Source organism: Salvelinus namaycush, chromosome 5 (assembly GCF_016432855.1).
Source record: "Salvelinus namaycush isolate Seneca chromosome 5, SaNama_1.0, whole genome shotgun sequence".
NCBI lineage: Eukaryota > Metazoa > Chordata > Actinopteri > Salmoniformes > Salmonidae > Salvelinus > Salvelinus namaycush.
Genome location: NC_052311.1, coordinates 66,252,376 through 66,275,000, shown reverse-complemented (window position 1 = coordinate 66,275,000; position 22,625 = coordinate 66,252,376). Strand labels below are relative to the sequence as shown.

The 22,625-nt window shown below is 47.2% G+C and overlaps 1 protein-coding gene across 1 annotated transcript; it reads left to right on the top strand.

Annotated features, from left to right (window-relative positions):
* The first annotated feature begins 680 nt into the window (after positions 1–680).
* LOC120047286 (transmembrane protein 145-like) lies at positions 681–22,431 on the top strand. The gene is made up of 14 exons (XM_038992812.1): positions 681–800; positions 1,249–1,326; positions 7,090–7,176; positions 10,827–10,928; positions 12,443–12,527; positions 13,200–13,271; positions 14,127–14,195; positions 14,477–14,557; positions 15,488–15,566; positions 17,789–17,882; positions 18,676–18,848; positions 19,171–19,291; positions 20,814–21,002; positions 21,190–22,431. Exons 1-14 carry the CDS (start codon positions 681–683, stop codon positions 21,427–21,429), a joined length of 1,590 nt encoding a protein of 529 aa, XP_038848740.1. The 3' UTR covers positions 21,430–22,431.
* The last annotated feature ends 194 nt before the right edge of the window (positions 22,432–22,625 follow it).

The following is a 22,625-nucleotide window of genomic DNA, read 5'->3' as shown; positions in this document are numbered from 1 at the left end:
GCACCGCAGAGTGGAGGAAAAGCAGCCAACAAGTGCTCAGCATATGTGGGAACTCCTTCAAGACTGTTGGAAAAGCATTCTTCATGAAGCTGGTTGAGAGAATGCCAAGAGTGTGCAAAGCTGTCATCAATGCATAGGGTGGCTACTTTAAACAATATAACATGTATAAAATATATTTTGATTTGTTTAACACTTTTTTGGTTATTACATGATTCCATATGTGTTTTTTCATAGTTTTGATGTCTTCACTATTATTCTACAATGTAGAAAATTGTAAAAATGAACAAAAGCCCTTGAATGAGTAGTTGTGTCCAAAATTTTGACTGGTACTGTATGGCTGAGTGTGTTAACTGTTAACTACAGATGGCTTGCTCTCTGACATATGGCTATGGATTTGCTCGCTATCTATGAGATATAGTGCAGCTGTAAGTTCAACCTTTTCTGTGTTGTTTAAAATGATAAATTCTATACAGCCTGTGTATGTGTCTGTCAGCCTACATCTGCAGCACAGCCAATTGACTGATACCCTGCTGCAGTGCCTTATGGAAGGACAGTGAAGCACTGTATACCATCAGCACTATATCTTGACATGATGCTGGTTGAATATTACAGCCAGGTTTTCCTGCTCTCTTCCCCATCTCACCTTCATCTCCCCCTCTCCTCTCCCCATTCTCTACCCTATGCCCCTCTCTCCCCCCTCCTCTCTGGTTCCCCACTCTAAACAGGACTGGTTGTTCCTCACTCGCTTCTGTTTTCTCACTGATTTTGGACGTCTGGACTTCCGGTTCCGCTACCAAAAGGTCAGGTTATAGTACAACTGACCCCCTATCTATCATTCTCTTTTCTTATTTTGTTCCATCAGTATTGTTGGCACTCTCCCTCTTAGTGAGTCTCTCTCTCTCTCTCTCTCTCTCTCTTTCTCTCTCTCTCTCTCTCTCTCTCTCATCCTTCATCATCTTTCCTCTATGTCCATCTCTCTCCTCACTCCTTCTGTCTTTGGTAGTTGTATCTACCTTTGTCTGTTCCTGTTATATTCTCCATAAATTTACCCTCTCCTGTCCTCTCTTCTCCTCCTCTCTATCCTCTCCTATCCTATCCTCCTTCTTTTTTTTTTTTCTGTCCTCCTTTCTGTGTTCCTCCGGTTGCTGTTAGTGGTCTGCAGACTTTGAGGCAGTCTGGTATTAATCTTAGGCCCCCTTTTCCCATTCCTTCCCTCCTCCATTCTCTCATTCTCTCTCTCCTCTCTAGTCGCGATGCTGTCAGAATATATTGCTCTACTTTGATGACAGCTCTCAGTGGCCAGCTGTGTACAAGAAGCCAGACAAGGTGAGAAACCACTACTCTGTGTCACTTGGCGTGTGTGTGTCTGTGTGTATATATATGGGTGTGTGTTTCCATCTGCTTTGTTTTACCTGACCATGCTCCTTCTGTGATCTGGGCAACATTGTGTGTACAGGCATTTCTGTTTCTTTATATGGAGTTAGTTTCATAGAAATAGAATGAATAGAACGGGCTTGGACGCTCTAACCTTGGCAATTTGACTGGTAAACTCTCATGGGTAGACTCGCAATCACTGCCTGGTATTGTGATGCAATAATTTCCATGGTATTTTGGAATGTTCTATCAACTGATGGATGCCGTAAAGAGGTCAATCGAACTCGACCAAAACAATGGAATTGCCATGAAACGCGTGGGGGAAAGGGCCGTGGGCAAAAGATCCTGAGTCTCCTCATTGCTCCCCAGCAAAATGATCCTACATTTAGGCTATTGTTTACATGTGTATTTCACACTATTTTGAGGTATAAATCTTAATATAATGCTTGTATGGATGTTAAACCCAATGCATGTTTATGTCATTGTTACCAATCAACTGCATTACAGTTAAAAATGACTGACTACCACCACCGATTTCTGTATGCTAACCAGCTTATACAAACGGGAGTTAGCATTTAGCAGTCTTCTAAACCTGAAAAGGGACAACTTCTACATGTTATGCAGCGAAAACAGACAATTGCTTTTTTTGTAATATCAGTTGAGTTTACTCAACAAATCACAGCACATTTTGAAGGGTACATTTCCTGCTTTTAATTCCTGGCATAGCCAGTTGATATTCAGATATTCACATCATATGAAGGAACTCCCCTCGACCACACCCAAAAATTGGGGGAAACAAACATTCTTTCCCATTGACCCCCATTGTAAAAAAGCCAACTTCATGGTCTACTTTTGTTTGTTATACAGAAATAACAGAACATTCCGAAAAGCTGCTGTGTTGTTCAATGCACATGTAACCAGGTCAAAAATCCCAACCTACGGTTCGCAATGCTCACACTTAGAGAAATAGAGCCTTCGAAAAGAGTCCTGTGGCTTCATGTGGACCTGGGAGAGCATAGACCCACCCACTTGGAAGCCAGGCCCACTCACTGGGGAGCCAGGCCCAGCAAATCAGAATTCGTTTTTCCCCACAAAAGGGCTTTATTACAGACAGAAATGCCCTTCAGTTTCATCAGCAGTCTGGGTGGCTGGTCTCAGACGATCCCGCAGGTGAAGAAGTTGGATGTGGAGGTCCTGGGCTGGCGTGGTTACACATGGTCTGCGGTTGTGAGGCCGGTTGGATGTACTGCCAAATTCTCTAAAACAACATTGGAGGCGGCTTATTGTAGCGAAATTAACAAATTCTCACGCAAAAGCTCTGGTGGACATTACTGCACTCAGCCTGCCAATCGCACACTCCCTCAACTTGAGACATCTCTGGCATTGTGTTGTGGCCTTCTATTGTCCCCAGCACAAGGCGCAGCTGTGTAATTATTATGCTGTTTAGTCAGCTTATTGATATGCCACACATGTCAGGTGGATCGATTATCTTGGCAAAGGTGAAAGGTTCACTAACAGGGATGTAAACAAATCTGTGCATAAAATTTGTCACGTTCGTTTAGAGATGGATTGGACCAAGGTGCAGCGTGGTAGGCGTACATCTTACTTTATTAAAAATGAACACAAAAAAAAAAAAGAATACAAACGAAACGTAAAGTTCTGGGCTGCTCACAGGCAGCCACACAAAAACAAGATCCCACAAACTAAAGGTGGAAAAAAGGCTGCCTAAATATGATCCCCAATCAGAGACAACGATAGACAGCTGACTCTGATTGGGAACCATACCCGGCCAACAAAGAAATAGAAAAACTAGAATGCCCACCCAAATCACACCCCGACCTAACCAAATAGAGAAATAAAAAGGCTCTATGTAACGGCAGCCTTCCTTCTCTTCAAGAGAAGAGGTGTAGCAGGGATCGGACCAACACGCAGCGTAGCCAGTGCTCAACATGTTTAATTAAACGATAAACAGAGAACACTTACAAATACAAAATAACAAAAAGTGGCAAACCGATACAGTCCTAGCTGGTGCAGAGAAAACACAGAGACAGGAAACAACCACCCACAAACCCCAACACAAAACAAGCCACCTATATATGATTCCCAATCAGAGACAACACAAAACACCTGCCTCTGATTGGGAACCATATTAGGCCAAACACAGAAACAGACAAACTAGACACATAACATAGAATGCCCACCCAGCTCACGTCCTGACCAACACTAAAACAAGCAAAACACACAAGAACTATGGTCAGAACGTGACAGTACCCCCCTCCTGAGGTGCGGACTCCGAACGCACCCCCTAAAACTCTAGGGGAGGGTCTGGGTGGGCATCTGTCCGCGGTGGCGGCTCCGGCGCTGGACGAGGACACCACTCCACCATTGTCTTTGTCCCCCTCCTTAGCGTCCTTTGAGTGGCGACCCTCGCCACCGACCTTGGCCTAGGAACCCTCACAAAAGGCCCCATCAGACTGAGGAGACAGCTCCGAACCGAGAGGTAGCTTAGGACAGAGAGGTAGCTCAGGACAGAGAGGTAGCACAGGACAGAGAGGTAGCACAGGACGAATGGCGGCTCCTGACTGGCTGGCGGCTCCTGACTGGCTGGCGGCTCCTGACTGGCTGGCGGCTCCTGACTGGCTGGCGGCTCCTGACTGGCTGGCGGCTCCTGACTGGCTGGCGGGATGGCTCAGATGGCGCTGGGCAGACGGATGGCTCAGATGGCGCTGGCCAGACGGATGGCTCAGATGGCGCTGGGCAGACAGATGGCTCAGATGGCGCTGGGCAGACAGATGGCTCAGATGGCGCTGGGCAGACAGATGGCTCAGATGGCGCTGGGCAGACAGATGGCTCAGATGGCGCTGGGCAGACAGATGGCTCAGATGGCGCTGGGCAGACAGATGGCTCAGATGGCGCTGGGCAGACAGATGGCTCAGATGGCGCTGGGCAGACAGATGGCTCAGATGGCGCTGGGCAGACAGATGGCTCAGATGGCGCTTGGCAGACAGATGGCTCAGATGGCGCTGGGCAGACAGATGGCTCAGATGGCGCTGGGCAGACAGATGGCTCAGACGGCGCTGGGCAGGCGGGCAGCTCAGACGGCGCTGGGCAGGCGGGCAGCTCAGACGGCGCTGGGCAGGCGGGCAGCTCAGACGGCGCTGGGCAGGCGGGCAGCTCAGACGGCGCTGGGCAGGCGGGCAGCTCAGACGGCGCTGGGCAGGCGGGCAGCTCAGACGGCGCTGGGCAGGCGGGCAGCTCAGACGGCGCTGGGCAGGCGGGCAGCTCAGACGGCGCTGGGCAGGCGGGCAGCTCAGATGGCGCTGGGCAGGTGGGCAGCTCAGATGGCGCTGGGCAGGCGGGCAGCTCTGACCTGCTGAGGCGCACAGTAGGCCTGGTGCGTGGTGCCGGAACTGGTGGTACCGGACTGGAGACACGCACCACTAGACGAGTGCGGGGAGCAGGAACAGGGCACACTGGACTCTCAAGGCGCACTATAGGCCTGGTGCGTGGTACCGGCACTGGTGGTACCGGGCTGAGGGGACGCACCTCAGGGCGAGTGCGGGGAGAAGGAACAGTGCGTACAGGGCTCTGGAGACGCACAGGAGGCTTGGTGCGTGGTGCCGGAACTGCTGGTACCGGGCTGGAGACACGCACCACAGGGAGAGTGCGTGGAGGAGGAACAGAGTTCTGGAGACGCACAGGAAGCCTGGTGCGTGGTGTTGGCACCGATGGTACTGGGCTGAGGGCACGCACCTCAAGGCGAGTGCGGGGTGCTGGAACTGGAGGCCTGGTACGTGGCTCCGGCACCGGAGAGCTGGTGCATGGGGCTGCCACAGGAGAGCTGGTGCGCTGAGCTGGCACAGGACGTGCAGGGCTAGGAAGGCGCACAGGAGGCCTGGTGCGTGAGGCTGGCACAGTCTTCACCAGACGGCTAGCCCGCACCTCAGGACGAGTATGGAGAGCTGACTCAGGTGACATCAAATCCCCGACATGTTCCGTCGGGCGGATGTCGTACCTCATGCACCAAACCAGCAAATCCCTAATTTCTCTCTCCTCCAATTTCCCCATTAGATCCTTCACAGTCTCTACTTCGCTCACCTCCAATACCACCCTCACTGGCTCTGGTTCCATCCTTGGCTCCTTACGGTAAGCAGGGGGAGTTGGCTCAAGTCTCCTACTTGACCCCGCTACATACCCCTTTAGTCCCCCCCCAATACATTTTTGGGGGAGCCTCTCGGGCTTCCAGCCGCTTTGCCTTGCTAGCGCCTCATAATGCCGCCTCTCTGTTTTTGCTGCCTCCAGCTCTGCTTTAGGGCGGCGACATTCCTCTGGCTCTGCCCAGGGTCCTTTTCCGTCCAGCTCATCCTCCCATGTCCACTCCTGAACTCGCTGCTGCTGCTGCTGTCGCTGCTGCCCGTTGCTACGCTGCTTGGTCCGAGATTGGTGGGTGGTTCTGTAACGGCAGCCTTCCTTCTCTTCAAGAGAAGAGGAGGTGTAGCAGGGATCGGACCAACACGCAGCATAGCCAGTGCTCAACATGTTTAATTAAACGATAAACAGAGAACACTTACAAATACAAAATAACAAAAAGTGGCAAACCATGCCATACCCTGTGGACGGTGCTTAATTGGAGCCAATTTCCTCCTACAACAGGACAATGACCCAAAGCACAGCTCCAAACTATGCAAGAACTAATTAGGGAAGAAGCAGTCAGCTGGTATTCTGTCTGTGCTGGCCACTCCATTATAGTCACCGGATCTCAACCCTATTGAGCTTTTGTGGAAGCAGCTTGACAGTATGGTACGTAAGAAGTGTCCATCAAGCCAATCCAACTTGTGGGAGGTGCTTCAGGAAGCATGGGATGAAATTTATTCAGATTACCTCAACAAATTGACAGCTAGAATGCTAAAGGTCTGCAAGGTTGTAATTGCTGCAAATGGAAGATTCTTTGACGAAAGCAAAGTTTGAAGGACACAATTATTATTTAAATTAAAAATCATTATTTATAACCTTGTCAACGTCTTGACTATATTTCCTATTCATTTTGCAACTATTTTCATGTGTTTTCATGGAAAACAAGGACATTTCTAAGTGACCCCAAACCTTTGAACGGTAGTGTATATATCAAATTTAGCTAAAACATTGCTCTTTCCTTTAAAAGGCCTTTACTGTTAGTGATGGATCCTTGGCTGCAATGAGATTTTACAATTCCTCTCTTGAAGGCTTCATCATTCCCTGACATACGTTGGCAACTGAGGTAAAGTAGTGACTGGCTACAACTGGAGCAAGGAGTGAGAGTGAGCGTGAGCCTAATCCTCCCCCCCCAAAAAATCTGTTTAAAACTATTCCTGTACTGCCCGTTCTTGTGGACTGTCGCATCCTGTCCAAAACTTGACTCTAGAACATCACTTTGATTCCTGACGGAATCCTGCAAGACCCACGGGAGTCCTTTTCTACTTGCGACGTTCTATCTAATACCAACTGGGACAATGGGTGGACTCAAAATGGCTGCCAGTCCACTGATTATGCCATCATTGACTCGAATGGCGATTCCCTTTCTATTCATTCTATTTCTATGGTTAGTTCGTCCAGTACCTGTTAGTGGTTAGTTCGTCCAGTACCTGTTAGTGGTTAGTTCGTCCAGTACCTGTGCATAATGTGATGTGTGTATGACACCGTTTCTTTATTATTCTTGACCGTATTTCTTGACTGCAGGACTGCTACCAGAAGGAGGCAGTGTTGAGGCCAGAGAATAACCAGGTTATCAACCTGACCACGCGCTACACCTGGTCTGGCTGTGTGGTAAGAACATGGAAAACCTCTACAGCTCTCTGTCTTATACAGTGCCTTCAGAAAGTATTCATACCCATTGACTTATTCCACATTTTGTTGTGTTTCAGCCTGAATTCAAAATTAAATAGATTAAATATAAAAATACACACATACCACATAATGACAAAGTGAAAACATGTTTTTAGAGATGTTTTGTAAATGTATTGAAAATGAAATATCAGAAATATCAATACCCTTTGCTATGACACTCCAAGCTGAGTTCAGGTGCATTCAATTTCCTTTGGTCATCCTTGAGATGTCGCTACAACTTGATTGGAGTCCACCTGTGGCCAATAAAATGGTTTGGACATGGTTTAGAAAAACACACCGGTGTATACAGTGAGGGAAAAAAGTATTTGATCCCCTGCTGATTTTGTACGTTTGCCCACTGACAAAGAAATGATCAGTCTATAATTTTAATGGAAGGTTTATTTGAACAGTGAGAGATAGAATATGAACAAAAAAATCCAGAAAAACGCATGTCAAAAATGTTATGAATTGATTTGCATTTTAATGAGGGAAATAAGTATTTGACCCCTCTGCAAAACATGACTTAGTACTTGGTGGCAAAACCCTTGTTGGCAATCACAGAGGTCAGACGTTTCTTGTAGGTGGCCACCAGCTTTGCACACATCTCAGGAGGGATTTTGTTCCACTCCTCTTTGCAGATCTTCTTCAAGTCATTAAGGTTTCGAGGCTGACGTTTGGCAACTCGAACCTTCAGCTCCCTCCACAGATTTTCTATGGGATTAAGGTCTGGAGACTGGCTAGGCCACTCCTGGACCTTAATGTGCTTCTTCTTGAGCCACTCCTTTGTTGCCTTGGCCGTGTGTTTTGGGTCATTGTCATGCTGGAATACCCATCCACGACCCATTTTCAATACCCTGGCTGAGGGAAGGAGGTTTTCACCCAAGATTTGACGGTACATGGCCCCGTCCATCGTCCCTTTGATGCGGTGAAGTTGTCCTGTCCCCTTAGCAGAAAAACACCCCCAAAGCATAATGTTTCCACCTCCATGTTTGACGGTGGGGATGGTTTCTTGGGGTCATAGGCAGCATTCCTCCTCCTCCAAACACGGCAAGTTGAGTTGATGCCAAAGAACTCAATTTTGGTCTCATCTGACCACAACACGTTCACCCAGTTGTCCTCTGAATCATTCAGATGTTCATTGGCAAACTTCAGACGGGCATGTATATGTGCTTTCTTGAGCAGGGGGACCTTGCGGGCGCTGCAGGATTTCAGTCCTTCACGGCGTAGTGTGTTACCAATTGTTTTCTTGGTGACTATGGTCCCAGCTGCCTTGAGATCATTGACAAGATCCTCCTGTGTAGTTCTGGGCTGATTCCTCACCGTTCTCATGATCATTGCAACTCCACGAGGTGAGATCTTGCATGGAGCCCCAGGCTGAGGGAGATTGACAGTTCTTTTGTGTTTCTTCCATTTGCGAATAATCGCAGAAACTGTTGTCACCTTCTCACCAAGCTGCTTGGCGATGGTCTTGTAGCCCATTCCAGCCTTGTGTAGGTCTACAATCCTGTCCCTGACATCCTTGGAGAGCTCTTTGGTCTTGGCCATGGTGGAGAGTTTGGAATCTGATTGATTGATTGCTTCTGTGGACAGGTATCTTTTATACAGGTAAGAAACTGAGATTAGGAGCACTCCCTTTAAGAGTGTGCTCCTAATCTCAGTTCGTTACCTGTATGAAAGACACCTGGGAGCCAGAAATCTTTCTGATTGAGAAGGGGTCAAATACTTATTTCCCTCATTAAAATGCAAATCAATTTATAACATTTTTGACATGCGTTTTTCTGGATTTTTTTGTTGTTATTCTGTCTCTCACTGTTCAAATAAACCTACCATTAAAATTATAGACTGATCATTTCTTTGTCAGTGGGCAAACGTACAAAATCAGCAGGGGATCAAATACTTTTTTCCTTCACTGTATAAGGTCCCACAGTTTATAGTGCATGTCAGAGCAGAAACTATACCATGAAGTCCAGGGAACTGTCTGTAGAGCTCTGAGGGAGAATTGTGATGAGGCATATATCTGGGGAAGGGTATAAAACAATGTCTAGTGTTGAAAGGTTCCAAGAGCACAGTGGTCTCCATAATGGGGAAATGGGAAAAATATGGATCTACCCAGACTCTGCCTAGAGCTGGCTGTCCAACCAAACTGAGCAACTGGGCAAGAAGGACCTTGGTCAGGGAGGTGACCAAGAACCCATTGACCACTCTGACAGAACTACAGTGTTCCTTGGCTGAGATGGGAGAACCTGCCAGAAGGACAACTGTCTCTACAGCAGGGGTATTCAACTCTTTCCCTACGAGGTCCGGAGCCTGCTGATTTTCTGTTCTACCTGATAATTAATTTAACCCAAATCAGTCCCTGATTAAAGGGCAACAAGGAAAAAATGCAGTGGAATTGGCTTTGAGGTCCAAAGTTGAGTTTGAAGGCTCTATAGCACTTCACCAATGGGTTTATGGGAGAATGGCCAGACGGAAGCTACTCCTGAGAAAAAGGCACATGACAACACGCCATTAGTTTATAAAAAGGCACATGAAAGACTGAGTTCATAAGGCAAAAGATCAATTTTACTATTTGGCCTGAATGCAAAGTGCTATGTCTGGAGAAAACCAGGCACAGCTCCTCACCCGTCTAACACCATCCCTACTGTGAAGCATGGTGGTGTCAGACTCATGCCATGGGGATGCTTTTCAGCGGCAGGGACTGGGAGACTGGTAAGGATAGAGGGAACAATGAATGGAGCCAAATACAAGAAAATTCTTGATGAGAACCTGCTTCAGAGTGCAAACGACCTTCAAAATGGGGCGAAGATTTACGTTCCAACAGGACAATGACCCCAAACATACAGCCAAAGTAACTCTGGAATGGCTTCAGAACAAGAATATGAAAGTCCTTGAGTGGCCCAGCCAAGACTTGAGTCCCTGTGGAAAGACTTGAAGATGTGGAAAGACTTGAACTTGATGTGGAAAGACTTGAAGATTGCTGCTCACCCCCACTCCCCATCTAACTAAACAGAGCTTTAGAAAATCTGCAAGGAAGAATTGGAGAAAATCCCCAAATCCATATGTGCAAAGCTGATAAAGACATACCCAAGACGACTCAAAGCGGTAATCGCCACGAAAGGTGATTTGGGTGTGAAAACCTATGTAATTGAGATATTTCTGTATTTAATTGTCAATAAACTTGCAAAAATGTCTAAACATCTTTTCACTTTGTCCGTATGGGGTATTGTGTGTAGATGGGTGAGGATTTTTTTTTTTAAACCATTTTTAATTCAGGCTGTAACACAACAAAATGTGGAATAAATCAAGTGGGATTAACAATTTCTGAAGGCACTGTATATGTGGGCTTGTCTTGTATGTTTTCCTATGGGACTGTGGTTGTTTTTAGTTATTTGGTTATAACTAAAAGAGCCAGCTATTTTGAGGTGTGAGGAGTATGTGTATGTGAGACAGAGGTGTCTGGGTGTAACTCCCACTTTGGAAATGTGTTAGGATGTGTTGATTCAATGTGTTTTTTAGTGTGTGAGCGTCTTCTCTATTAATACATGAACTCTCTCTCTTCTGTCTCTGTTTCTGCTGTCTCTGTCTCTAAGGTGGAAGGAGAGGGAGATGAGGAGGTGCTGAGTTGTGTGGGAGGTCGTAGTTTCCGCTCGGTGAGGGAGAGATGGTGGTACATCGCTCTCAGCAAGTGTGGGGTGAGCACCGACCTTTCACTTCTCACTGATGGCTAGCGCACACCGACATTGTTACTCTGATGACACACACCACCCCCCTCCCCACACACACATAACAAATACACTCACAGATTGACATACACTGAGTGTACAAAACATTAAGAACACCTGCTATTTCCATGACAGAGTGACCAGGTTAATCCAGGTGAAAGCTATGATCCCTTATTGATGTCACTTGTTAAATCCATTTCAATCAGTGTAGATGAAGAGGATGAGACGGGTTAAAGGATTTTTAAGCCTTGAGACAATTGAGACATGGATTGTGCGCCATTCAGAAGGTGAATGGGCAAAACAAAAAATTATTGTGCTGGGTTTTTCCTGTGTGTATCAAGAATGGTTCACCACCCAAAGGACATCCAGCCAACTTGACACAAGTGTGGGAATCATTGGAGTCAGCATGGGCCAGCATCCCTGTGGAAAGCTTTCGACACCTTGTATAGTCCATGCCTGATGAATTGGGGGGGGGGGGGGGTGTAACTCAATATTAGGAAGGTGTTTGGTATGCTCAGTGTAGATCTTCTCTGAATGTGTGCTTTCGTGTGTGGATGCACAAGTGTGTGTGTGTGCGCCTGTGTGTTGTGGCAGGGCCAGTGTATCCACACACTGACTGGCAGTGTTGTGGTGTTAGTAGAGAGTGAGTGTTTGTGAAGAGGGACAGACAGGATTGAAGTGGATGTTTCCTGGAGAGTGTGTTGTGTTGTCACGGCAGCAAGTGGAGGGCTGTTGACGGACATGATGCCTAATGGTGTAGGACTGAAGTTAAAGCTCTGTCTCCGGCCCACGTGGCCCCAGGGACTCTCCCCGTCTCACCCCGCCTTACCTCGCCTGCACACTGCCAATATAATACATGCCCTCCACCCTCTCTCATTTCTTACTCTCTCTGGAGCGTCTGTCACTCTCTCTGTCTTTCTCTTCACCTCTTTCTCTCATTCTTACTCTTTCTTGTTCACTCACTCTTTGAATCTATCCTTTACTGTGGCCTTCTTTCTCTGCGTCACTTCATCTCCTCTCACTGCTCTGTCTCTCATCAATGTCTCTCTCTCTCCCTCCAACCCAGTCCTGCCTGTCTCCTCTCACTGTTGTCTCTCAATGTCTCTTTCTTTCTCTCCCAGTCCTGCATGTCTCCTATCACTGCTCTCAGTCTCTCAATGTCTCTTTCCCTCTCTCCCAGTCCTGCCTGTCTCCTCACTGCTCTCTTTCTCTCCCTCTCTCCCAGTCCTGCCTGGCTAGTATTGATTTTGTGACAGTGCACGCTTCATGCTTCTCACTTTTCTGATGGAGGTACTGAGATCGAGTCTTGGCTGGCAGATGAAATCAAAGGTTTTTTTCTCTCACTTACAGTACAACAACACAAACTCCAGAGGCTTTGAACTCCTCTCTGTGAAATGAGCTCTTTGTGCGCTCACTGTCGCTCCATCTAACTCCCCGCTCTCATCCTCTCTCTCTCCCTCTCCGTCTCTGTCTCTGTCTCACAGGGGGAAGGTTTGCAGCTGGAGTACGAGATGAAGCTGACCAATGGCCAGTCTTTCTGGACACAGCATTTCTCTGCAGACGAGTTTGGTGAGAACGACACAGATTACAGAATGAACATTAATGGCTCGTCCAACACTATTTAACACGGCCAATAAAGCATATTAAAATGAACAAATTATTATAACGAAGGAATGGATGAATGAATTAATGATGATGGATTATCATGAGTGGAATGGGTAAAAAGGAAAATGGACTCAGTTTAGAAAATGACATTATTAAGCTACTCTTTTATTATGATGTTCTAATGACCTCTCTTTTTGTCTCTCTCTGTCACTCTCTCTTTTCCCCTCCCTCTCCCTCTCTCTCATCACCATCTCACACCCTCTATCTGCCCTCTCTCTCGCGCTTTCGATTTCACCCTCCATTTCTCCCTCTCTTTCTCCCTCTCTACCGCTCTCTTTACCTCTCTCTCTCTCTTTATCTCTCTCTCTCTCTCTTTACCTCTTTATCTCTCTCTCTCTACCTCTTTACCTCTCTACCTCTCTCTTTCTACCTCTCTCTCTCTCTCTACCTCTCTCTCTCTCTCTTTACCTCTTTATCTCTCTCTCTCTACCTCTTTACCTCTCTACCTCTCTACCTCTCTCTTTCTACCTCTCTCTCTCTCTCTACCTCTTTACCTCTCTACCTCTCTCTTTCTACCTCTCTCTCTCTCTTTCTACCTCTCTCTACCTCTCCCTAACCCCATGCCTCTATTCTCAGGGATCCTGGAAACTGACATCACGTTCCTGGTTATCTTCTCCCTGGTCTTCATCCTCTCATGTTATTTTGCCTGTAAGTGCCTGAGGAACAAGATCAGATCACGTCTTCCTCACACCAGAAAAGCACTTAGCAGCCAATCCTAACCTGAGATCTCTGCTCTTAACTCCCATCTTCACACAAATGTCTCATTGGCATTAATGCACCAATGCACCAAACGTAAGAATTAGTGCTAGTCCTTTCTGGAATGAAGACAAAGAGTAGAGGAATAGAGCTTGTCATTATGGAGTCATGGGGGCATGTCTTTCTGGAATGAGGGAAGGTGGCCCCTCTCTGGTGGAGGAGTGGAGGAACTTGTCATTAGGGCTGAACATGTAGAAACCAGCCGGGGAAAGTAAAGTGGGGCAGATGAAGGGAAGGCAGATGTGACAGAGTTAAAATATGGAGAGTATCTTCTCAGATAATACAGCCCATGTGTCTACAAACACACAGACTCCTGCTGCACATACTAATGCCTAATACACCACTCCCCTCTCTCTCATTCTCTATCCTTCTCTTTACATTACCATCTCTGTTTTTGTGTCTCTGTCACGGCATCTTTCCCCTCTAACCCACCGCTCTCTCTCTTTTCATCTGTCTCTCTCTCTCCTCTTCATCTGTCTCTCTCTCTCCTCTTCATCTGTCTTTCTCTCTCCTCTTTGTCTGTCTCTCTCTCTCCTCTTCATCTGTCTCTCTCTCCTCTTCACCTGTCTTTCTCTCTCTTCTTCATTTGTCTCTCTCTCTCCTCTTCATCTGTCTCTCTCTCTCCTCTTCATCTCTCTCTCCTCTTCATCTGTCTCTCTCTCTCCTCTTCATCTCTCTTTCCTCTTCATCTGTCTCTTTCCTCTTCATATCTCTCTTTATTTGTCTCTCACTCTCTATTTCTCCTAGATAATCTGAAAGGAAGGCAGCTTCTCCATACGACATATAAGATGTTTATGACTGCGGCTGGTGTAGAGGGTGAGTGTGGACCACAACTCCACACATACACACACACACACACAGGCGGCCGGCTGCAGCAGCATCACCATCTGACTCACACACTGCAGTTGTTGGCATCTCAGACATGGTAATGACTCCTTCTGATTATCATAGATATTAACCACTGCTTCAGCACCATACAGATAGTTCCCTGTCTCTGTGTAGGGTAGGACTGCTGCTGCTATATGCAGCTCTGCAGTGCAGAACAGTGAAATATCCCTCTCTCTTTCTCTCCCTCTCCTCCCTCCTCCTCTCATCAGTTGTCAGCCTTCTGTTCCACTGTATCTACTGGGGCCTGTATGCCAGAGATGGAGTGGGCAACGGCAGTCTCAAGATAATGGGTGAGCATGATCATCACAAACACCCTTATAAAGGATGTAAAGCAGAAACACCCTGATAAAGGATGTAATCCAGAAACACCCTGATAAAGGATGTAATCCAGAAACACCCTGATAAAGGATGTAATCCAGAATCACCCTGATAAAGGATATAATCCAGAAACACCCTGATAAAGGATATAATCCAGAAACACCCTGATAAAGGATGTAATGCAGAAACACCCTGATAAAGGATGTAATCCAGAATCACCCTGATAAAGGATGTAATCCAGAATCACCCTGATAAAGGATATAATCCAGAAACACCCTGATAAAGGATATAATCCAGAAACACCCTGATAAAGGATATAATCCAGAAACACCCTGATAAACGATGTAATGCAGAAACACCCTGATAAAGGATGTAATCCAGAATCACCCTGATAAAGGATGTAATCCAGAATCACCCTGATAAAGGATATAATCCAGAAACACCCTGATAAAGGATATAATCCAGAAACACCCTGATAAAGGATGTAATCCAGAATCACCCTGATAAAGGATGTAATCCAGAATCACCCTGATAAAGGATGTAATGCAGAAACACCCTGATAAAGGATGTAAAGCAGAAACGTTCCCACACAACCCATGCAGTGCAAGAGAGGGCTCACGAGAGGATGAGTGTATCCTTATTTGGGTGTGTGTTGCAAGTGTGTGTGAGCGTGTGCTGGAGTGAGTGAGTGACCTGATTTCAGGTTCTGGTATGATGTTACATATTCAGATACTATAACCTACTTACAGTAATCTTTCTTTCACTCTGTGGGGTTCTCATTTTCTTCCCTCCTTCTCACCATCTCTCTCTCTCTCGCTCTCGCTCTCTCTCTTGCTCTCTCTCGCTCTCTCTCTTGCTCTCTCTCGCTCTCTCTCTTGCTCTCTCTCTCTCTCTCTCTCTAGGGAAATTCCTGTTCTCTGTCAGTTTCCTGGTGTTCCTGCTGATGCTGATCCTGCTGGGGAAAGGCTTCACTGTCACCAGGTAGGGAGTGTGTTTGTGTGTGTGTCTCAGGCCGTCTCACCTATGGTCTCAGGGTCAGAGCTACAGTAGCTGTCCCAGCCTTAATAACACCCTCTACCCTAGAGGACATGTCAGTCTAACTGCTTGGCTGGCTGATTTAAATCCTCCAGCCACTCTCTCTGTCTTACTCCTTCTAACTTGTACTAGTAGCCCAGTCTCTCTCTGTCTTACTCCTTCTAACTCGTACCAGTAGCCCAGTCTCTCTCTGTCTTACTCCTTCTAACTCGTAACAGTAGCCCAGTCTCTCTCTGTCTTACTCCTTCTAACTTGTACTAGTAGCCCAGTCTCTCTGTCTTACTCCTTCTAACTCGTACCAGTAGCCCAGTCTCTCTCTGTCTTACTCCTTCTAACTCGTACCAGTAGCCCAGTCTCTCTCTGTCTTACTCCTTCTAACTCGTACCAGTAGCCCAGTCTCTCTCTGTCTTACTCCTTCTAACTCGTACCAGTAGCCCAGTCTCTCTCTGTCTTACTCCTTCTAACTCGTACCAGTAGCCCAGTCTCTCTCTGTCTTACTCCTTCTAACTCGTAACAGTAGCCCAGTCTCTCTCTGTCTTACTCCTTCTAACTCGTACTAGTAGCCCAGTCTCTCTCTGTCTTACTCCTTCTAACTCGTACCAGTAGCCCAGTCTCTCTCTGTCTTACTCCTTCTAACTCGTACCAGTAGCCCAGTCTCTCTCTGTCTTACTCCTTCTAACTCGTACCAGTAGCACAGTCTCTCTGTCTTACTCCTTCTAACTTGTACTAGTAGCCCAGTCTCTCTGTCTTACTCCTTGTAACTCGTACCAGTAGCCCAGTCTCTCTCTGTCTTACTCCTTCTAACTTGTACTAGTAGCCCAGTCTCTCTGTCTTACTCATTCTAACTCGTACCAGTAGCCCAGTCTCTCTCTGTCTTACTCCTTCTAACTTGTACTAGTAGCCCAGTCTCTCTGTCTTACTCCTTCTAACTCGTACCAGTAGCCCAGTCTCTCTCTGTCTTACTCCTTCTAACTCGTACCAGTAGCCCAGTCTCTCTCTGTCTTACTCCTTCTAACTCGTACCAGTATCCCAGTCTCTCTGTCTTACTCCTTCTAACTCGTACCAGTATCCCAGTCTCTCTCTGTCTTACTCCTTCTAACTTGTACTAGTAGCCCAGTCTCTCTGTCTTACTCATTCTAACTCGTACCAGTAGCCCAGTCTCTCTCTGTCTTACTCCTTCTAACTCGTACCAGTAGCCCAGTCTCTCTCTGTCTTACTCCTTCTAACTTGTACCAGTAGCCCAGTCTCTCTCTGTCTTACTCCTTCTAACTCGCACCAGTATCCCAGTCTCTCTGTCTTACTCCTTCTAACTTGTACTAGTAGCCCAGTCTCTCTGTCTTACTCCTTCTAACTCGTACCAGTATCCCAGTCTCTCTCTGTCTTACTCCTTCTAACTTGTACTAGTAGCCCAGTCTCTCTGTCTTACTCATTCTAACTCGTACCAGTAGCCCAGTCTCTCTCTGTCTTACTCCTTCTAACTCGTACCAGTAGCCCAGTCTCTTTCTGTCTTACTCCTTCTAACTTGTACCAGTAGCCCAGTCTCTCTCTGTCTTACTCCTTCTAACTCGCACCAGTATCCCAGTCTCTCTGTCTTACTCCTTCTAACTTGTACTAGTAGCCCAGTCTCTCTGTCTTACTCCTTCTAACTCGTACCAGTAGCCCAGTCTCTCTCTGTCTTACTCCTTCTAACTCGTACCAGTAGCCCAGTCTCTCTCTGTCTTACTCCTTCTAACTCGTACCAGTATCCCAGTCTCTCTGTCTTACTCCTTCTAACTCGTACCAGTATCCCAGTCTCTCTCTGTCTTACTCCTTCTAACTCGTACCAGTAGCCCAGTCTCTCTGTCTTACTCCTTCTAACTCGTACCAGTAGCCCAGTCTCTCTCTGTCTTACTCATTCTAACTCGTACCAGTAGCCCAGTCTCTCTCTGTCTTACTCCTTCTAACTTGTACCAGTAGCCCAGTCTCTCTCTGTCTTACTCCTTCTAACTCGCACCAGTATCCCAGTCTCTCTGTCTTACTCCTTCTAACTCGTACCAGTAGCCCAGTCTCTCTCTGTCTTACTCCTTCTAACTCGTACCAGCAGCCCAGAGAGAGAGAGAGAGTGTGTGTGTGTGTATTCATCTGTCTGTGTGAAAGCTAACCCCCCTGTGTGTATCCGTTTCTGTCAGGGCGAGGATCAGCCACAGTGGCTCTGTCAAGCTGTCCATCTACATGACAGTCTACACCGTCACCTATATCATCCTCTTCATATACGAGGCAGAGGTACTGCAGTCTACACTACAGAACTGCTGCTGCTACACTCCTACTGTCCATGCTATACGTGAAGGACCAGTGTATGACGGTCTAAGTTTCAACCGGGGATTCCTGTGTCCCACAACACTATGTTAGCCTACTGAGTTGAAGCCTAGGTATTAGCTCTAGGAGCTAGTCTTCAGGTCTCGGGCACGGTTACTCATCAGCCGAGCATGGATCACAGAATCAACTCCATTACAAGTGTAAAATGTGCTTTGCTATAATTTAGGATGGGTCCCTCTTTGAAATGAGGTTCACATATCATGGGACCTCCTGGTAAGATAAAGGTGAAATTAAAGGGGCCTACTCCTGATGTACTGTAGTATAAAGGGATAGGAGTTTCTTACCCAGCCTGTCGGTGCCTAGCACTGGGCCTGTACATACATAATGCAGGGGACGACAGAGGGTAACCCTTTTTGACCAATGATATCCAGTCTCTGGCATGGGAAACTGAATACATAGCCCGCAAGCAGAGGCACTGTCGTCAATGACCCAGTTGTAGAGAAGTGTCAATGACGCACAAACACACAAACAAACATACATACATGTGTACACATACGCACACACTTGTAGACACACTCACCAACGAAAACGAGTGGATTTCACATCCCAACATGTCAGCAAACCACAGACTGTTACAACACATGCTGGGGAACGTATTGTAATACACCTCTCTGCTATTTGAGGGTAAAGTTAGTAGGTTGATTAGTAGGGTGCGGTCCATTAGAGTGGTTGTATGACGTTGTAAGTGTGTTTGTCTCAGTTCTTTGACCCAGGTGAAGTGCTGTATGCATATGACAGCCCGGCGGGCTACGGTCTGATGGGTCTCCAGCTGCTGGCCTACGTGTGGTTCTGCTACGCCGTCCTGATCTCCCTCAAACACTACCCTGAGAAACAATCCTTCTACATCCCCTTCTTCACGGCATACACACTCTGGTGAGAGGACATCGCCCTACAACCCTTCACTCTCTGCATGCAGTTTGTCTCTGTCAGGTTCATCAACTTCATTCCCTAAAAAGCATTACACCCAATAAACTCCCCGTCTCCCTTATTTTTCCACTTCTCGCTTGCTCGTCTTAAATCTGTCCTCACTCTTCTGCCTCTCCCTCTCGTTTCCTTTTGTCACTATTCCACCATATTCCTTTTTTCTCCTCCTTCCTTTACATATCTCAATCTCTCCCTTCCCTATCTCTCTCTCCTCTCTCTCTCTTAATCTCTCTCCCTCATTAACTCTCTCTCCTCTCTCTCCCTCTGGCAGGTTTTTCGCGGTGCCCGTCATGGCTCTGATAGCTAACTTTGGCATCCCTCGCTGGGCACGGGAGAAGATCGTCAATGGCATCCAACTGGGCATCCACCTCTATGCTCACATTGTATTCCTCGTTAGTACCCTTCATCTCTCTACACACTCACACACAGGCATGCATGTGCGCACACATACACACACTGTCTCACTGTTGACGTTAGTTATCTCGAAGACCTCCTCGCCCGCCTCGTTAGTAACCCCCTGCCCTCCACACGCAGGCACGCACACACTCACCTCTCTTTTAATATCTATGAGTCATATCTCTCTTTCCTCATCGCCCTCTGCGTTAGTATACTCCCAAACCCAGACTTCCATACCAGACTGAGCGTCTCGGTCCCAGACTTCTGCACCAGACTGAGCCTCTCAGTCCCAGACTTCTGCACCAGACTGAGCCTCTCAGTCCCAGACTTCTGCACCAGACTGAGCTTCCCGGTCCCAGACTTCTGTACCAGACTGAGCCTCTCGGTCCCAGACTTCTGTACCTGACTGAGCCTCTCGGTCCCAGACTTCTGTACCTGACTGAGCCTCTCGGTCCCAGACTTCTGTACCAGACTGAGCCTCTCGGTCCCAGACTTCTGTACCAGACTGAGCCTCTCGGTCCCAGACTTCTGTACATGACTGAGCCTCTCGGTTCCAGACTTCTGTACCAGACTGAGCCTCTCGGTCCCAGACTTCTGTACCAGACTGAGCCTCTCGGTCCCAGACTTCTGTACCAGACTGAGCCTCTCGGTCCCAGACTTCTGTACCAGACTGAGCCTCTCGGTCCCAGACTTCTGTACCAGACTGAGCCTCTCGGTCCCAGACTTCTGTACCAGACTGAGGCTCTCGGTCCCAGACTTCTATACCAGACTGAGCCTCTCGGTCCCAGACTTCTGTACCAGACTGAGCCTCTCGGTCCCAGACTTCTGTACCAGACTGAGCCTCTCGGTCCCAGACTTCTGTACCAGACTGAGCCTCTCGGTCCCAGACTTCTGTACCAGACTGAGCCTCTCGGTCCCAGACTTCTGTACCAGACTGAGCCTCTCGGTCCCAGACTTCTGTACCAGACTGAGCCTCTCGGTCCCAGACTTCTGTACCAGACTGAGCCTCTCGGTCCCAGACTTCTGTACCAGACTGAGCCTCTCGGTCCCAGACTTCTGTACCAGACTGAGCCTCTCGGTCCCAGACTTCTGTACCAGACTGAGCCTCTCGGTCCCAGACTTCTGTACCAGACTGAGCCTCTCGGTTCCAGACTTCTGTACCAGACTGAGCCTCTCGGTTCCAGACTTCTGTACCAGACTGAGCCTCTCGGTTCCAGACTTCTGTACCAGACTGAGCCTCTCGGTCCCAGACTTCTGTACCAGACTGAGCCTCTCGGTCCCAGACTTCTGTACCAGACTGAGCCTCTCGGTTCCAGACTTCTGTACCAGACTGAGCCTCTCTGTCCTTTGTTAGTGACACATTCAGACACATACTGTTCTGTTTTATATGTGCAGGAATGTGTATCAGTGTATGGAGAATAGGGTTATATTACAGGGTAATATTTGTACAGACAATATTCTGAATATGATACATTCCTCCCATCTGTCCCTTCTCCCCCCCTCCCTGCCTCGCCACAGGCTATCACGCGGCCCTCTGCGGCCAATAAGAACTTCCCGTACCACGTGCGGACCTCTCAGATCGGGATCCTGCTGTCTAGTCCGAAGGCGGGTGTGGCGAGTGAGAGTTTCCCCCACCACGCCTATGGGAACAGCTCCTTCCTGGGCGACTCCCAGCCCAACTTCACAGAACTGTTCTCCATCCAGTCGGTGAGTGGATGTATGGTCTGAGGAGGGAACTGATACTAAGGTCCGATATAGTCCCTGTAACCTGTAACACTCCAGAGGTGTTAGAGCACAGAGGAAGTTGTCAGAGAAGGATGTGGTAACTGATATTGTGACAAATACAACCCAGCGTGACCCTTAACCTTTCAAACTTTACCTACCTCTCTCTCAGGGCCCAGTGAAGACGGTGGAGGAGACGGTGGCCCGGAAGGGACAGGAAGTGCAGAGGAACAGTGAGCATAAGATCATCACCACCACGGCCGACCTGTCGTCACCCACCTTCCCCCCACTCCCTCCCCCCATGCCCCCCCGCCTCTCTGCCCACTCCCCCCCTCCCCCTCCACGACTCCCCTCCCACTTTACTGAGTACTTCAGCATGCAGGGGGGAGGGGGCGTGGGCACCAAGGCATGAGACAGACAGAGAGAAAGAGGGACACAGAGAGAAGGAGAAAGATTGAAAGGGAGGTGGAGGAAGATCAGGTAGCACAGAAAACAGGTCAAGCTATGTATAGCCACGAGGGAAGGAGGGATGGATATAAGGAGGAAGAGAAGGGGGAGTCATAAGCAGACATGTGGAATAGAAGTTTGAAACGGCCCATTTTCACCTCTAAATAGAGAGAATGGGAAGAGAGCTGAATAAAGAAGAGGAAATGGCTGTGAGTTAAAGTGCTGAGCTTGTAAAATAAAAAAATAAGCAATAAATATTTGAACATGAGCAGGGAGAGAGGCACCGGGAGGGAGAGATGACAGAGTGGATGTAGCCTGACCAATAGAATGATAGGAGCGCACAGTGGAGACTGAACAAAACTCCTATGAACACTTTTATTCAAGAATTTATAAGGCATCAATGGAGGGGCTGAGGGAAACGTGTAAATAGCTGAAGAGAATGAGTTACCATTACTCTAAAATAGTTGCAGAGTTTATATTACAAAAGGGATGTTTTTTTCCCACATTGTCAAATTCCAAGTGGTGCTGTGACCATTGCAGTTCTCATGCCATTACATTGTACAAGAGTAAAATGTTCACTCACATCCTGAAACAATACATTCATGTTTTTTTCTTCATGTTTGACAGATGATGTTAACACAAAATATTGAATTTCTCCATATAGAATATGTTGGGATGATTTATATTCCTATATATGTTGATTGCTCCAGGCTATATGATTGATATACTGATGTTTAAGTGTACAATGTTAGGTTTACTGTGGACCCGAGGTACTGCTAAAACAAGCATGTACTCCCTGTCTCTAAACGGATTATACTCCATGTGCTCATACAGTGCGCGTGCCTGTTGTACTACTATACAATAACTGTATATATTTCATACCATATAGGCTACTGAGGAGGTGTTAATGTCACTTCTTCTGGATTTCTATTGGAACCTTATGTCATACTGTCCACAGACAACTGTTTTAACTCCGAATACTACTGTTCAGTTTTCACTGGAGTGCAAGATATTAGCTTGCTCTGAATGTAATTCCTTGATGTATGTAGACCTTGGTGAATGTATTAATGCAATAGAGCACAAGGAAAGGGGTGGTTTTAAAGTTACATTTTCAACTTTGTTTTTTACATAGAAATCATACTTATAGCTTGTTTTACTTTC